Raw genomic sequence first — 18,467 nt, forward strand, 5'->3', positions numbered from 1 at the left:
TCACCAACAGGTGAACAGATAAATTGTGATATAATGGATGACTCCTCAGCTATAAAAAGGAATGAACTATCAATGCAGACATGAATTAATCTCAGCATTACTGTGCTGAGTGAAAGAACACAGACAAGAAGACATACTGCATGATTCCATTTATATAAAATTTTAGAAAATTCAGATTAAAGTGACAGAAAGCAAATCAGTGGTTGACTGGAGATGGCAGTGGGAGGGAGGAATTACCAAGGGGCATGAGGAAACTTTGGGGGTGATGGATATGTCATTATCTTAATTGTGATGATACTTTTACAGGTGCATGCATGCCAAAACTCATCCAACTGTACCCTTTGAACATGTGCAGCATATTGTATACCTCAATAAGGCCATCAAAAAAAAAATGGATATGTGGATGAAGAGTCTGTGGAAGGGAAACTAGCTATTACAATAGTCCTGGAGAAAAACAACTAGCTCTGGACTTAGGCAATGGCAGTAGGGCTAGTGAAGAAAGAAAAAGACAAAAAAAAAAGCAGTTAAGAAAAATTAATTTTTTTAACGTTTAAATTTGTGTATTAGGACTTCCCTGGTAGCGCAGTGGTTAAGAACCCGCCTGCCAATGCAGGGGACACGGGTTCGAGCCCTGGTCCGGGAAGATCCCACATCCCACGGAGCAACTAAGCCCGTGCACCACAACTACTGAGCCTGCGCTCTAGAGCTCGCGAGCCACAACTGTTGAGCCCATGTGCCACAACTACTGAAGCCCGCACACCTAGAGCCCGTGCTCCGCAACAACAGAAGCCACCGCAATGAGAAGCCCACGCACCACAACGAAGAGTAGCCCCCGCTCGCCGCAACTAGAGAAAGCCCGCGCGCAGCAACAAAGACCCAACACAGCCAAAAAATAAATCAATAAATCAATAAATTTATTTTTTTAAAAACAGTATGTTACATTTAAAAAAATAAAATAAAGAAATAAATTTGTATTTTATTCTACTTTATATTAATAACACACAGCGTTAGGTGTAGGTTCTTCAGCTCTTTCAACATTTTTATAACCTCACTGAGACAGAAGGAATCTGAGCAATGAACAGGTAGACAACATTTAACAGGAAAACTAAAGTCTTTTCAGAAGTCCCAGCTCTGCCACTTCCAGCTGGGTGATCTCCAGCAAGTCCCAGCCCAGGCTCAGTGCTCTCATCTGGAAAGCGCTGTGCTCCTCAAAGGACTGAGTGCAGTGACAGAGTTGACAGTTTGGGCCCGCAAGGGTGTACCTACTAGTACTACCTGCCTCAATGTGTTTTAAAAAACTATGACCCCGACAACGGGAGGAGGGACACGACTCAGCCAAGGTAATAGCTTTCCAAGGCAATGTCCTCAGTGGATCACTTAATTCCCCAACTTTTTTCACTTGGAAATCAAATGATTTGCACTAGATAATCTCTATGTTCCCCCCAGTGTGAAAATGCCCCAAGCCTCTAAAACCTAGAACCTACCAAGAGCGTCCTAGAGGGCCTGAATAACACTGGCTGACCAAAGGCATGATTTCAGAAGAAACTGGTTGAAAACGACTGTGACTTTAAGTTATCATAGTTTTATTGGTGCTTCGTGGTTTATTGTTACATTTCACAGGAAGAGTCACTATGTGTCAGGCAATGCGTCATTGATTTCACTTACTAGCGTTATTTGCTTAAAAACAAACTGTCTTACTTTCAAAAGTAAACTGTAATGGCTTTCTTGAATTTGTTGTCTTTGTGACTGAGCCAGAGAAATAATCAAGAGGTCAGCCTACCCAGTCACTGCCACCTACCACCAAATGTCACCCAATTTATAAAAGTTCAGATAAGGATTATCTCAGAATGATACATGTCAAAGTGATTATCTTTGAAGTGACAGGATTTCAGGTGGTTTTGCCTTTATTTCTCTGTGTTCATTTATATTATCTGGTTTGGCTACAATAATCAAGTAACCTTTGCATAATTTTCAAAAATCATGATTGGAAAGAAGTTATGTTAAAAATCTTAATAAAAATAAACAACACACAAGCAGACAGCATCTCCTACTCCAAAAGAAAACTAAAGTATCCCGGGGGAATGAGTACCTCCGAAAATCAATTCTGTTAAACCAGTGACACTAGAGTTGGAAAGAACTGGAAATCACTAGCACACTGAACATAATCAGAGCATTCTCATTAAGCAGTGCTGATTCTAACCACAAGGCATTTTACAGGTGAACTTTCACAACAATACAGAGATCATTAGCCAGCAAGCACCTCTACTCCGACTATGAAACTGGGGAAGCTGGAAAACCAAGAGGAGTTGGTCAAAGCATGCACTGATCACCGCGGCGGGTGGATAATGCCTGCTGTGTACACTGGTCCTTACGTAAAAGAGTAAACAAACAGGGCTTCCCTGGTGGCGCAGTGGTTGAGAATCCGCCTGCCAATGCAGGGGACACGGGTTCGAGCCCTGGTCTGGGAAGATCCCACATGCTGCGGAGCAACTGGGCCCGTGAGCCACAACTACTGAGCCTGCGCGTCTGGAGCCTGTGCTCCGCAACAAGAGAGGCCGCAATAGTGAGAGGCCTGCGCACCGCGATGAAGAGTGGCCCCCACTCGCCACAACTAGAGAAAGCCCTTGTGCAGAGACGAAGACCCAACACAGCCAAAAATAAATAAATAAATATATTTAAAAAAAAAAAAAGAGTAAACAAACAAAAAACATAGAGCCATCGATGAAATAAATGTGTATCTCACAACACATAAATATTTATCCAGGACAAATGATAGAAATCCAAATTAACAGTATTCCCAAAGGCAGAGTGTCATAAACAATGATAAACAACAAAAGCAGAGTGCCACAAACAACAATAAACAACAAAGCCAAGTCTTTGGGTAGCTCAACTTATTTTCCATCCTGTAAATTAAGTATGGTTCTTCTTGAGTGGCAGTAGGTGCCCATCCTCAAGCCATGGCCCCCGCCACACACACACAAACTCACATACAACTGATAAGTACTTAAAGGTTTATGGGAAAAATGGCCAACTTAACTAAGCCCCAAAGTTTGGCATTCTTCATCTGCATCTTCCTTTTTTTTTTTTTAAAGGGAACTTTATTTTTATTTATTTATTTATTTATTTTTGGCTGCATTGGGTCTTCATTGCTGCGCGCGGGCTTTCTTTTGTTGTGGCGAGCGGGGACTACTCTTTGATGCAGTGCACAGGCTTCTCATTGCGGTGGCTTCTCTTGTGGAGCATGGGCTCTAGAGTGTGCGTGCTTCAGTAGTTGTGACTCGCAGGCTCAGTAGTTGTGGCGCACGGGCTTAGTTGCTCCGTGGCATGTGGGATCTTTCCGGACCAGGGCTCGAACCCGTGTCCCCTGCACTGGCAGGCGGATTCTTAACCACTGCGCCACCAGGGAAGCCCCATCTGCATCTTCTTGAAGCCTTTGCTCTGTGACCTTAAGGCAAGCCCCATGGATAACTTCTGGCCTCCGTTTCCTTATCTTTAAGAAGGTTAAACTAGATCACTGAGTCTCAGAAAAAGGGAAAGCAAAACCCACAGGAAGATACATGATGAGATGGCACGTGAGATTTCTGTTATTATGGTGTGTTATGTTGTCTAAACGGAAGATTTAAAAAAAAAAAAAATTGAGACGTACGGCCTTAGCCACACTCAAAATCTGACCATGGCCAGGAGACTGCTGTGAATGAGTCCCACAGCCTAGACCATCTCTAGGGTCCACACTATTTCCAATGTACTTTGACATGAAACCTCCTCTCCCGGCTGCTCTAAACTTTCTAAAATAGAGGGAAGACGTGGGTGGTGTCGAAGGGATCAAGTGCATTGACTCTGACAAGTCTTGAACAATCCCATATTAAAACTACTTAAATAGAGAAATGAAAGAAGGAGGAAGTGGCATACCCAGCTTTCCCAAACCAGTTGCCCATAACAGCAACGACGCAGGGCCAACCAGTGGACTGCAGCAGGCCATTCACGATCCACAGGCTGCAGTACAGCCCCTTGTTGTAGAAATGCAGCCATTCTGTGAGAGTGCCAAAGGCAAACACCTTAGAGAAGAAGAAAGAAAAAGAGATGTGTAACATCCATGTGGACACCCCAACTAAAGACCCTACGTGAAAGATACAGTCAATGTCTGGGGCCTGAGAGACGTGTGGCCGACTCTTCAGATGCTCCTGCCCAGAGCAGCGCTGAGTGAGACCACCACCAAACCACCCCCACCAGAGAGGCAGAGATGGCAGAGCGTAAAACGCAGCGAGGACCATCCTTCCAACTTGCATCTTCAACTCTAAAAGGTTAAGTCCCCATTGTTGGACCTCTTTTTACATCTATTTCCCTTTCCTCTTGTTTATGGAAGACAGCTCTGGGGACTACCTGACTTCACATGTTTAAATATCGTTAGAACAGCCCAGGCACATCATGGGGACCAGAAAGCTCCAGCTATTATTAACGCCGTGCCTAATAAGTGCAGCAGCGTAACTTGTGATTGGCTCAATCATTTGGTGGCATTCATCAAAGGACTGCTTTTTTCCAGGTATTCTGCTCGGGGTGGGCATTTTATTTGTAGTCAGTCTCCTTCGGGAATATTTGGCATGGGTTTCAAAATGGTATGTCTAATACTGTATGATTCTAGTTATATGACATTCTGGAATGAGCAAAACTATAACGACAGAAAAACAGTCAGTGCCTGCCAGAGGGTGGGGGCAGGAGGAAGGGTGGCAGTTACACAACTATACTCATTTGTCAAAATTCAGGAGTATACACTAAAAAGGGTGAGTTTATTGAGTTTATGTACATACTTCAATTTTTCAAAAAATGTAAAACAAACAAACAAGAAAGTATGTATACAGGTTTAAAAACAGTATGTATATATGTGTGGGTGAGCAGCTTGTGAATAAATAAAGTGCTTCAATCTCTGAAATAGGAAAAGAAGTTTTTCCCCATACACAAATGGCAGACATTGAAAAACAGTAATAGAGTCTAACTAAACTTCATGCTTTCATTCAATCACCAAAAATTTATCACCAGATTCTTGTAAGCAAATAAAGATGAATCAAATATGGATCTTGCCCTCTATAGCACTTAATATGCCAGGCACTGTTCTAAATGCCCCACACATAGTAACACACACAACCCCCACTGCAACCCCAGGTGGAGGTATTCAAAAGGGGAGGCTGAAGCACACAGAAACCATAGCTGGAAACTCCCGGGGAAGGACTGAAACCCAGGCGGTGCAGGTCTGGGGAAGTCTGTGGTCTTAATCACCCCGCTGCAGACTCCTAGGGAAAGCAAGGCTGACACAGAAATAAGCAGGCTGAGCAGCAGACAAGAGAAGTGCCTTCAAAGAAATCCAGGCACGGGAGCTCAGGACAGGGAAGGATGACTTCCGGGAGTGGGGCTGGTAAAGTAAGGCATAATGAAACAAGAGTCATTTGGCCAATGACTTGAAGGAGATGCTGAGTTACACTATCAAGAGCTGAAGAGAGCGCATTCAAGGCAGGAAGAACAGCAGGAACAACAGTCGTGAGGTAGAAGGGAGCAGGATACGTTAGGGACACAAAAGGTATTGATAGTTTGACCTGGGAGAGCAGAGAGGTGAAGCACAGGACAGACATGACTGTAGAGGCGGGCTGGGACCAGGTTCTCAGGAGCACTGGATGCCAGGCAAGTTATGCTTTGATTTTGCTGGTGACTGAGAATCAAGCAAGGGGCATGACTGAAGTCATACTTTAAGGACATACCTTAGCGAAAAGGCACAGAAGGGATTAGAGCACTGAAGATTAATTTTTCTATTCTATTCTATATACAGAAGTGGGGGATTGCTTGGATTGTAAAATACCTGGCTGAGATAACAGTAATAAGAATAACACCTTTCAACTTACCACTAATGCAGAGGAGCACATGCCAAAAGACAGAACCCATCGCAAATTAAGCCGATCCCCAATGATACCACTGATGAAAAGGCCCTAAAAATAAAGCATTTTATTTTATAGCTCTGGATAACAACATAGCCTGGAAAAAGTAAAATGCATTCCAAAGCAAACGAGGCAAACAAAACACAAAAATTAAATCTCTTTCTCATGCCTAGCCTAGCCATCTAAATCAGTTTCACTAACATTTCAAGAAATGACAATCGTTTCTGCACACTATATTGTAAACACTTCATGCACCAAGACAGTACAATTCAGTGCAAATTTCCATTCTATTTGATCCCCTAACTGCCTAAGAGACTGAAAAGAAAAGAAAAAAAAAAACAAAAAACAAAGAATAATTCTAATAAAACAAGCACACAAATATGTTTCCTCTTCTAGAATAGATGAACTCCTAAACATCAGTTACCTGCTTTCCCAAAGGGACTCCTCTTAGCCATTTGCGTTCTGAATTAAGATGTTACGTGTCCTGCAGAACAGAAGCTTCGGGGGCACATGCACTGCCTGTTTAATCTGACCCTTGGGTTTCATGACATCACGAGGCAAGGAGAGCACGGAGGCAGAGACGATAATTAGTTGAAGAGAGGCGCAAATGTTCTGCCTTCTGCCCTCCTCCCACTGAGTGGCAGGAATTAAAATGCCGAGATCATGGCAGCAAGGCAGACCAAAGAGCTAAGGGCAACGCACTTTAGGTTTCTTCCACAAATATGTAAAATGAATAAATGTCTTGACTAAAATACCTAAATTCAGATACAAGTGTTTCTAATAAATTGACTATATTATAAATATAATATAGCTGTATAAATATATCTATATTAGAGAAAATTTAGATGATAAACGGCATAATAAATGTTTCTCCCTCATTATTGTCAAGCTTTCACTACCTCAAAAGAGGCACCCGCAAACATTAGAGAAGAGTCTATGTTCTATAGCTCCAATTCACATGGTCTTATACTATATATAGTTGGGGGGTGGGCAGTGGTGAAGAAAATCTCTCAGTTATGTTTCAGATTAGGCAACCAATTTATTCTGTATTGCTCCAAAGGTCCACACAATACCTGGCAGTTACAGAAGGAAATGCAGCTCAATATAAAGAGCTATGATCACTGATTTTTCATGACATTTATCTTTTATCTCCTAAACCTATTTAATCCTGTAGACAACTATTATCATCATAATTCTATATCATCATAACTCTGTAGGTAAGGAAACTAAATATCAAAAAAAGGTTAAATTCCATTTTGATAGGAAGCTTATCGTATCTAGTTGGTGGTGGTGAGCTAGTGGTTCCGTGAGACGACACAGCCTCTTCTAAGGCTGAAGGAGAAGCATCACTGGAAGTGCTCCAGCCAAAGCCAAGTGATCCTATATTGGGATTTTGTACAGAAAAGGCTGGCCTGATCATCAGAAAATCTACAAACAATAAATGCTGGAGCAGGTGTGGAGAAAAGGGAACGCTCTTGCACTGTTGGTGGGAATGTAAATTCCCACAGCCACTATGGAGAACAGTATGGAGGTTCCTTAAGAAACTAAAAATAGAACTACCATACGACCCAGCAATCCCACTACTGGGCATATACCCTGAGAAAAAATAATTCAAAAAGACACATGCACCTCAATGTTCATTACAGCTCTATTTACAATAGCCAGGTCATGGAAGCAACCTAAATGTCCACTGACAGACAAATGGATAAAGAAGATGTGGTATGTATATACAATGGAATATTACTCAGCCATAAAAAGGAACGAAATTGGGTCATTTGTAGAGACATGGATGGACCTAGAGACTGTCATACAGAGTGAAGTAAGTCAGAAAGAGAAAAATAAACATTGTATATTAACGCATATATGTGGAATCTAGAAAAATGGTATGGATGAACTGGTCTGCAAGGCAGAAACAGAGACACAGATGTAGAGAACAAATGTATGGACACCAACGGGGGAAAGCAGGGGGAGGGGGGTGGGATGAACTGGGAGATTGAGATTGACATGTATACACTAATATGTATAAAATAGATAACTAATAAGAACCTGCTGTATAGCACAGGGAACCCCACTTCACTGTACAGTAGAAACTAACACAACATTGTAAAACAACTATACCCCAATTAAAACAAACAAAAAAAAGGCTGGCCTGAGAAGCTAGGCTAAATGATCCAAGATCTGCTCCAACTGTGTCTGTAAGTTTCCTCTTCAAAGAAAAGATATTCTAGTAACTGCCCAAATAAACATTTGGAGATTACTTTGGGACTTTCACCCAGTATTTCACATCACCTGCACATTTATACCTAAAAGGCTTTTTTATAACTGGACACATTTTAAAGATAAACAGTAAGATGCTGGGGAGAAAATGTCAGACTGCTCCCCCGGGGACACAGCTCCAGCTATCGCCACCACTGCTCTAATTCGGCAGCCACCACAGACATTCCCTAAGGCCAGACAGAGACTCTGGCTGCCCGATCCCAGGACACTTCCTCAGCCAGAGCTGGCCCCGGCCATCCCGGTTCTGCTCCCAGGACAATGCCACCCTCTCGTGGTTCTCCTGCTCCCTCTCAGCCTCCCGGGCCCATCCCTCATCTTCCCCACCTCGAAATACTGGAAGCCCCCCCCAGCCCCGGCTCAGTCTTCCTACCTCCTCCCCGTCCTTATCAAGTCTCCTGACGATGTTCATCGAATCTCATAATTTAAAAAATCATCTACGGGACTTCCCTGGTGGTCCAGTGGTTAAGACTTCACACTCCCAATGCAGGGGGCCCGGGTTCAATCCCTGGTCAGGGAACTAGATCCCACATGCATGCTGCAACTAAGAGTTTGCATGCCACAACTAAGGAGCCCGCGAGCCGCAACTTAGGAGCCCCCTGCCACAACTAAGAAGCCCATGTGCTGCAAGTAAGGAGCCAGCGAGCCACAACTAAGACCCAGCACAACCAAATAAATAAATAAATAAATAAATTTAAAAAAATAAAAATAAAAATAAAAAATCATCTATACGTGAAGGGCTCTGAAATCTCCACCTACACTCAGGCCTCTGCTCTTCACGAGGTCCTCCCCGGCCGTCCTACATACATGACAAACCCCCCACCCACCCACCCCCCCGCCCCAGCCTGGCTCTTTGCCACAGCACTTACCACCTTCGAATACACTCAGTCATTTACTTATTTATAGCATTTTGTTACCGTTTGTCTCCCTTAGCTCCCACTCAAGAAGAGAAGCTTAAAAAAGAATATAAGCTTTATGAAGGAAGGGATTTCTCCTGTGTTGCTCACTGATGAATTCCCCATCGACTAGAAGAGTACCTGGCACGTGCTCAGCACATGCTAGGTGCTCAAAAAATATGTGTCAAATGGAGGAATAGAGGGATGGGAAGGACACAAAACATAAACTCTCCTCAGTCAGCAAATTCAAAATCCCTTGCCAACTTCATAAGGTTTGGAGTAATTTTACATTTTTCCTCAACGTAAAAGCCTAGAGTTCTGAAACTTACCACAGCATAGGAGAAGAGGAAGATGGTGTCAAGTGTTCCGAGAAAAAGAGTGGCTTCCTCTGCACTGGGAAACAGATGGTTGCTGCTCCAGATCTGCAGTCACACAAGAACCAGTCAGTCCTGCTGGTCCAAAGCACCTTCACACACAACTACCACCCACCCCCGCATCACCGGGTGGTGATGCTGAAAAGAGCAAATCAGCACTCTGTACATAAGGGAAACACATATGCAAAAAAGGTCCACAAGGCCAAAATCATTTGCATAACACTAAAATGTTATTTGCTTTTTCCCTTTAACTTTTCCATTGATGGTGCAAAAGCAGTGGTGGGTAAAACTCCTGTGCCTTAGCACAGATCAAGGCGGTTACACAACTGTACTATTAATCACTGTATTCTTTAATGCCACACAGTTTAAAAAAAAACAAAGGCAATTTCACTTAAGAATGTCCTTGGCACATGCTAGACGCTCAACAAATATTTGTCGAGCAGTAAAAATTACTGATTTTATTAAATCTGGCCCCCGAGTACATTTTTTTTAATATTTCGTGTGATGAAGCAGCAAATATACATACAGCACTTATGCACACCAAAGTATGATGGCTATCTTGAGAAAACTGTCTGAGCTGCAAGCTGGAATGTCATTTTTACTTGAAAGAGTGACTGACAAACAAACCCTAGTTATTCAGATTTGGGTATTTGGCAGATATTTCCTCAGAAAAGAATGAAATGAGCCTGTCATTTCAAGATCCATTCAAAGTACAAGACAGACAAATGGATCTTAATGCAAGTGTATAAAAAAGTTAATGAATACAGTTTCAGATTCCACATTGTAACTAACCTTTAAGAAATTGCCTCTTGTCAAATTCTCATGTAGTATCAAAGACAAATATCCACAATTAACAAAAAAGGCTATTAAAATACTTCTCCCCTTCCTACTATGTATCTGTGAAAGCCAAATTCTCTTCATATACTTTAAAGGATCAAGCTGCAAGAGACTGAATTCAGAAGCAGACATGAAAACCCACTGTCTTCTATTGAGCCAGACATGAAGAGATTTGCAAAAATGTAAATCAATGCCACTCTCCTTATTGATTTTTTTCCATTTTGAAAAAGTCATTTTTCACTAAATGTTATTTATGTTAACGTGTTATGGGTTATTTAGTTCATTTAAAAATAATTTAAAACCAATGTATTTTTCTTCAATGTCTTGGTTTTAATTTCTAAAACAGTAAGTCTCTATAAATACAAACCCATAGCTCTTTGGGGTCTCCAGACCAAAAAGTTGTTATACTAAATGATTTCTGAGATGGGTTATTATAGAAAATTTGACTTTGGAATATTAAAGAGAAAAATCACAATCGACAACTTAAAACACACTCTACCTTTTAACAGAAAGTAAAATCCCCAAATTGTAAGAGAATATATAAAGTGTGATCCTAAAGCATTGTGACTCACTTCCATGAGGCTTAACGCCAACAGTCTTGTTACTTTCCCTCGCACACTGCTTTCATAAGAAAGCAGCTCACACGGCTGAGACCCATCAGTATTTCAGTGTGCCAACTTGGGGCCCGAAATATCTCCAATTAGAGTTATTTTGCCACCTTCCTCTCTAACCACAATCTTTGATCCCTGATGCCATCCAGGCTCAACAGGACCCAGAATTAAGCCCTGTGGGGCACATACCAGCGTGAGGAGCTCACATTCAAGCAGTTGCTCCGAGTTTCAGGGTTTTTTTCTTTACTCTTACGAGAAGCCACCAAAATCTCCCTGCAGGGACTTCCCTGGCAGTCCAGTGGTTAGCACTCTGCGCTTCCAGTGCAGGTGGCGTGGGTTTGATCCCTGGTCGGGGAACTAGGATCCCACATGCTGCACGGGGCAGCAAAAAAAAAAAAAAAAAAAAAAAAAAAAATCTCCCTGCAGGTGTGGCTGCCACAAAAACTGACAGGTTTCAAACAGTTTTTTTCTGTTTAAAATTCAGCTGAAATACACTTCTGACTGCCTACTTAACAAGTGTAAACAAACCCCAAAACTAAAAAAAAAAAAAAAAAAAGCAGGACTAACAAAAAGATTCAGAAAATAGGATAAAAGAGAAAAGGCTAGTGAAGAAAGTTAACATCGATAATACAGCTATACGAACAGGAGAGGAGATGACTGTCTTGAGGAAAACCGTGTGAGGCGCAAGCTGAAATGTCATTTTTACTTGTAAGAGTGACTGACAGACAAACTTTAGTTATTCAGATTTGGGTATTTGGCAGATATTTCCTCAAAAGAGAACCTGAAGGTCATCAACAAAGTGACTTTAAGGTGCTCAAATCTCACCCGCTGGCCTGCACATATGCACAACTGCCATGTGAAAGGGCCGGCCTTTAAATGTGGAGGCCTTTCTTGTGTTGTCAGGGGAGGGCCTGCATTAAGCTACGACGACCGCTACACGTTGGGGCACTTCCTGGAAACACAAAAGGTCGCAGTGTGGGTTTCCTAAGTGAGAATGTTTATCACAGAACTACAGCTATGCATGGGGGTGGGGAAACTGACACGAAAGCACTTCCTGAAGCTGCGCTCGGAGGATAAGCCGAAGCTGACTTGTGTTCAGGGGTCAGGTATCGGTTGCTGTGAGAATCTGAGTCAGAGCAGCTGTGGCCGAGGTTGAGCTGGAATGTTGAGGGCACCTTGAATCCTGCTTTCCTCTCCTGGAGAGACGCTTAGACTCTCTTACACTATTCCCTGCACCCTGGAAGGACTGTGCTGTCTGGAGAGTTATGACTTTTTAACTTAATGGAACAAATTTTTGTTCACAATTTTCCATCAAGTTGTCCTCAAATCTTAGATTCAACCATTTCCTCTTCATTATCTATAAACAGAGATTCTATATCATGATCTCTTACTATGTCCAATGTTTGCCCATGTCAGTGGGATCCATTATAAAATCTCAAGGTATACAGACTGTGTCTGCTTAATTTTTTTGTAAAGCACCGAAGATAGCTATGCATAAACATAAAAGCTATAATAAGCACTTTTTGAGGATGCTGTTTGGGGCACTTAAAAAATATTTTAAAACATATATAAACAAAATGTTTTTTAGAGTTGACTCATTTTATGTACACTTCTGGTTCTAAGAACCTTTCCACTTTGGACAAGAAAGTAAGTCTCCAAAGGAAGCTAGAGTTAAGACAGTTACAGACCCAGAAGCATAGGAGTGAAAGGTACATACTGCCCTAGCCACTCTGCTCCCAGCAGCAGGCTTCAGGAAAGAAAAAACCTGGATTTTAAAGTCTACAGAAGGGAGTGGAAGGTTGGCACTGCTCTCTATGAGGGCAGGTATGGAAATACAAAGACCTCCAAGATAAGTCAGACCCGACTTCTACATAACCAATCCATCCAAGCTACTGAATACATAGTTCTGAAAAATCAGAATGGTGAAACCTACTTTAATAAGCATTAATTAGAATAAGTAAGTAAGTAAATATCTTAGCAGGAAAGTTAATGCAAGTTCAACACAAGCTAATAATGTGACATGGTCACTGGCAGGAAAGAGTTTCCATAGCAGACCTGATATGTGTCCTTAAAAAGGCCTACTTGCAAGGCTGGCCCCTGGCAACTTGGATCTTGGGAGGGTTCCCATCAGTCCCTGCTAAGAGTGGCTCCCTGTACCTAAACTGTCTGTCCAAACAATATGGTTTGTGCTGAACACCTGCTTTCCTTATGGGAATGTGGAATTTCCGTACGTGCCAGGCAGAGGGTGCCTACATGACCAGCCCCAGTAAAAACCCTGCCACCAAGTCTCTAATGGGCTTCCCTAGTAGACAACATCTCACCGGAGTTGTCATGGCTTGCTGCTGGAAAAATTAAGCACATCCATATTATTGCACTGGAAAGGGACTCTTGGAAGGTTTTGCCTGCTTTCCTCTAGACCTTATCCTATGTGCTTTTCCCTTTGCTGACTTTGCTCGGTGTGCTTCACTGTAATAAACCATAGTTTTGAGTCATATGCTGAGTCCTGTGAGTCCCCCTAGTGAATCATCAAACCTGGGGGTGGCGCTGGGGATCTCCAACCCAGTCACCTAAAAAACAAAGGCTGTATAACCAGAAATTTAGTGCCTAAATCAAATCCTATTATTCTATATATTGGTCAGCCTGTACCTGAAAGAGCATATTTAGTGCTCTGTGTCACTAAACTACAGCCGAAGGAGCAGGGATGTTTTGCCTCAACATGAGAAATTTAGGGAGACGGATTTTCCTCAAATATTTAACAGGCTGCCCTGCAGCACGAATCAACTTAGTATGCACGGCTCAGGATAAAACCTAAGATCAAAATTAAACAGCAGAACACTCTTACCTCAGTATAAGAAAGAACTTCCTAATAATGAGAGTTAAATAAAAATGTAATCGTCCACCTAGAAAACAGTGAGTTTCTTCTCCCTGAAGTATTAAAGGAGAAGCTAGGTGGTCATCTGTCAATAATGACAAAGAAAGATTCTATACTGTTTGAGAGGTTAGGGCATATGACCTCTCTAAGGCCACTTCACCTTGAGGGTTTGTGACGAGTCAGTTAATGATCATTCAGACGTACTTACCGTGCACACAACACTGGTCAAGGCTCTGTCGAGAAATGTAACTGTCTAGTCTTAATAGCCTGCCTTTTAAAAGTCCCTGATAACTTCAATTCCAGAAAAATTGTTCAAGAGCTTTTCCACTACAATGTCAGCTCCATGAGGACAGGCTCTTTTCTTTTTTTAATCCTCTAGGCTTTTATTGATTGATTGATTGATTGATTGTATCCTCAGTGCAAGACAGACTGAATAAGCAATTGACTGAATAACTTATTTACACTTCAGGGTATATTCATATAACCTTCGAATCTCTGTCAATTTTGAATTGGTCCAAATAGGGGAAATAATTTTTAATAAATAAAAATGCGGGGCTTCCCTGGTGGTGCAGTAGTTAAGAATCCCCCTGACAATGCAGGGGACACGAGTTTGAGCCCTGGTCCGGGAAGATCCCACATGCCGCGGAGCAACTAAGCCCCTGCGCCACAACTACTGAGCCTGCACTCTAGAGCCCGTGAGCCACAACTACTGAGCCCTCAGGCCACAACTACTGAAGCCCATGCGCCTAGAGCCCGAGCTCCGCAACAAGAGAAGCCACTGCAATGAGAAGCCTGCACACCACAAAGAAGAGTAGCCCCCGCTCACCGCAACTAGAGAAAGCCCGGGCGCAGCAACAAAGACCCAACGCAGCCAAAAATAAATAAATAAATTTTTTAAAAAGTGCGAAGCATATTAATATATACCTGTAATTCCACATAAGTAGAACTCAAACAACATAGTAAAGATTGACAGGTATGGATTTTTGTATTGAGATATGGCATCATAAAGAATAGCATCTCCAGGACTTCCCTGGTGGTGCAGTGCTTAAGAATCCGCCTGCCAATGCAGGGAACACGCATTCGAGTCCTGGTCCAGGAAGATCCCACATGCTGCGGAGCAACTAAGCCCGTGCACCACAACTACTGAGCCTGCACTCTAGAGCCCATGAGCCACAACTACTGAAGCCGCCGAGCCTAGAGTCCGTGCTCCGCAACAAGAGAAGCCACCGCAATGAGAAGCCCGTGCAGCGCAACAAAGAGTAGCCCCCGCTTCCCGCAACTAGGGAAAGCCTGCACGCAGCAACGAAGACCCAACACAGCCAAAAATAAATAAATTTATTAAAAAAAAAGAATAGCATCTCCATTCCAAATAGTCATCAAAGAATTTACTTGGTCCAAAATGAATATAAGAGGGAATTCCCTGGAAGTCCAGTGGTTAGGACTCGGCACTTTCACTGCCGGGGCCTGGGTTCGATCCCTGGTCGGGGAACTAAGATCCCACAAGCCACATGGCACAGCCAAAAACAAAAACAAAACAAACAAAAATGAATATAAGAACTGGATACAGACTCCCTGACTTCAAGTCACTTAAACAAGATAAAAACAAGTGAAATGATTATAAAGTACATAAGTACCTCGACATTAAAGTATGTAATATGCAGTGCACACAGTTCAGGAGGGGGAAAAAAATCAGCAGAAGCTGGGAAAAAAACTTGATAGAAAAAGTGGGATTTTATCTTGACACAAAGGAAAAAGCAAAATTTAGATGGGTGTAAGGAAGGTGAAAGATCATACAAAAGAATACAGGCAAAATCTCAAAGGCAGAAATAAGCATGGTACTTGTGAAACTCAATGAAAAAAACAGCCTAGCCAGAATTGTGTGATTTCAAAACAGTGAGAAATAGGTTGGTTGAAATGGTAAAACAGACCTGAATCAGGGCAAGCTAAGAAATCAGGCAGAATAGGTTGGATTTTATGCCATAGGGAATAGTAAGCCATCCTAAGGATGAATAAAACAAAACAGAACTTAGAAGAATTTATGGGTGAGCGTGGTTCCCTTCTTAAATCCACCCCAGCACTTCGTTCTGCTTACCTCTACAGGCAGTTCAATTGACTTGTTAAAAGCACTTGGGGTCCACTGCTTAGAGATACTGACTTTGACATTGCTAAATGTTTTTCTTGACGCGTGGAGCAACGAGTAACTACAAAAGAGAGAAGAAAGACAGCTGAACGAAAGAAAAACGGATTCAATAAAATCACAGATATATTCCCATTTGTTTTATACAATTTGGAATTCTTCTCCTTTAAAAAAGAGAAATTCAGAAAGAAAGAAAGAGAGAGAGAGGGAAGGAGGGAGGGAAGGAACTGCTTTATAAGAACTATCCACTGAAACAGTCTCTGCTAAGCAAAGAAACAATTAACTTGTCTTCTTCAGTATGAGCCCCCATGTTCATTCATAACATGTCCCTGGACCTAGAAGATGGAGATGTGATGGATTGCAATCCCTTTAAATCATGGTTGCAGTTCTGTAAAGGATTTTAAGTCTTTACCAACCACTGGCCACTCACTGCACTAGCCATTCAGTGGCTTTTTCCTTGGGGCCTGTCTTTTCCTCATACTGATGCCTCCCTCAACCCCTCACAAATGGATTTCCCCTAAAGCAAGCATCCAAAATTACCTATCAACTCTTACATAATTAGAAAACCATTTTCCTAGTTTCTGCCTTAAAAAAAAACCACAACCATCATCATCATTTGCAGTGCCTTCAATAAAGATTAATAATAAATAAAATCTATTCAGAAGAAATAATCGAAATAGTTGAGTCACAGGGTTATGAAAAACGTGCCCTTAACACCAAAAAGCCTGGCTGAAATCATCTACAGGCCACTAAAGAGAGCCACTGAGGGCCACTGAGTCAGACATGGACGATTCTTCAGTCACACTGACTGGTCAGGCTCTCACACGAGTGACCGAAGTTCCTCAAAGAGGTCTCCTACCATCTTTACTGCTCAAGGAGGCACAGAGCATTCCCTGAATACACACATCCTTTGTTCACAAGCTCCTGGTTTTAACAATTAAAGGACTTTATGTTAGAGCAAGGTTTTTCCATCACAGCAGTACTGACATTTTGGGCCCCCCAAATTCTCTATTGTGGGGGGCTGTCCCGTGCACTACAGGATGTTTAGCAGCATCCCTGGTCTCAACCCACTAGATCCAAGTAGCACCCCTTCCCCCAGCGTGACAACTAAAGACGTCTCCAGACATCGCCAAATATGGGCAAGACAGCCCTCGAGAACCACTGTATTAGAGCCACATCATAAAGTGCCGCAGAAGGACCAGCTGGTCTAGCTCATGACTCGCCCAGGCCAATCACTGCCTTAAGCACTTGCCATGCAATAAACAGCTCCTTCAAAAGGAAAACAAGGACAAGAACAACAAGAGAAGAGTTTCAGTGGTCCACTTACCTGAAGAAGGTGAGCAGGAATACTACCACATGATGATGGCTGAACTGGGAGAGCAAAGTTCCTCTTTGAAAAATATTTGGCCAGGCCATGTTCCTCCTGACCTTCCTTCTCACCTTGACCTTAAAGTCTGGATAGTGAATGGTTTACATCATTTCTTCTTTCTGGAAAAACAAGACACATTATTAACATTACTCATAATAGGCCTATTATCCAAAAACAGAATTATTTAGACTTACAACCAGTCACTGTATAATGAGGCCTAGAAAAAAAAAATTACATGGATTAGTTGACACCAGAAAACTAGATTGATAATTATGTTTTATAGCTATTAACTAGCCCTTTAAAAAGAAATCCTTGGGGCTTCCCTGGCAGCGCAGTGGTTAAGAATCCGCCTGCCTATGCAGGGGACACGGGTTCGAGCCCTGGTCCGGGAAGATCTCACATGCTGCAGAGCAACTAAGCCCGTGCGCCACAACTACTGAGCCAGCGCTCCAGAGCCCGCGAGCCACAACTACTGAGCCTGTGTGCCGCAACTACTGAAGCCCGCGCACCTAGAGCCGGTGCTCCGCAACAAGAGAAGCCACCGCAATGAGAAGCCCGTGCACCACAAGAAAGAGTAGCCCCCACTCGAAGAGTAGCCCCTGCTCGCCACAACTAGAGAGAGCCTGCGCGCAGCAACAAAGACCCAACACAGCCAATAAATAAATAAATAAATTTATTTATTTATTTAAAAAAAAAAAAAATCCTTGACGAAAGATTACCTCCTAACAGAACGAACTCTCATACAAACTGATAAGAAAATCACTAATTCTGACTGGAAAATGAGCAACGGAAATGAACAGGCAACTCAGAAGAAATGAAATGGCTATTAAACTTATCAAATAAGAGTTCCAATCTCATTAGAACATAAGAAATGCTAATTATGGTAACAAAAAAAGTTTGCATAGTTAAAAAAGACTGTGCTCAATGCAGCTCAATGTCTAATGATCCTGAACTCTCATACACTGCTGATGGAAGCGAAAATTAACACAATTTTATAGGAAGACGATCTGGCCATGTTCATTGAGAGCCTCTGACACAAAAATTCAATTTCCAGGGATTTATTCCTAAAGAAATACAAGATACATTCAGCTCTATACACAAAGGTAGTTTTCACAAAAAGTCGGAAGAGCTCTCTTATATGAAGAAATGAACTTTGTGCCAGTCATAAAGGAACAG

General features: G+C 42.3%; 1 protein-coding gene across 5 annotated transcripts in view; it reads right to left on the reverse strand.

The window, feature by feature from the left end:
* The window catches only part of SLC37A3 (solute carrier family 37 member 3), a 43,751-nt gene that overhangs the window by 17,610 nt on the left and 7,674 nt on the right, over positions 1-18,467 (reverse strand). For all 5 annotated transcript variants that reach the window (XM_061198102.1, XM_061198100.1, XM_061198101.1 and 2 more), the window contains exons 2-6: positions 17,250-17,410; positions 15,878-15,986; positions 9,421-9,513; positions 5,889-5,972; positions 3,910-4,055 (exon numbers count right to left, since the gene is read on the reverse strand). In XM_061198102.1, coding sequence (XP_061054085.1) covers positions 3,910-4,055; positions 5,889-5,972; positions 9,421-9,513; positions 15,878-15,986; positions 17,250-17,338 — 521 coding nt within the window. In that variant the 5' untranslated portion in view covers positions 17,339-17,410. The remainder of the gene's footprint in view (positions 1-3,909; positions 4,056-5,888; positions 5,973-9,420; positions 9,514-15,877; positions 15,987-17,249; positions 17,411-18,467) is intronic.

Source organism: Eubalaena glacialis, chromosome 8 (genome assembly GCF_028564815.1).
Source record: "Eubalaena glacialis isolate mEubGla1 chromosome 8, mEubGla1.1.hap2.+ XY, whole genome shotgun sequence".
NCBI lineage: Eukaryota > Metazoa > Chordata > Mammalia > Artiodactyla > Balaenidae > Eubalaena > Eubalaena glacialis.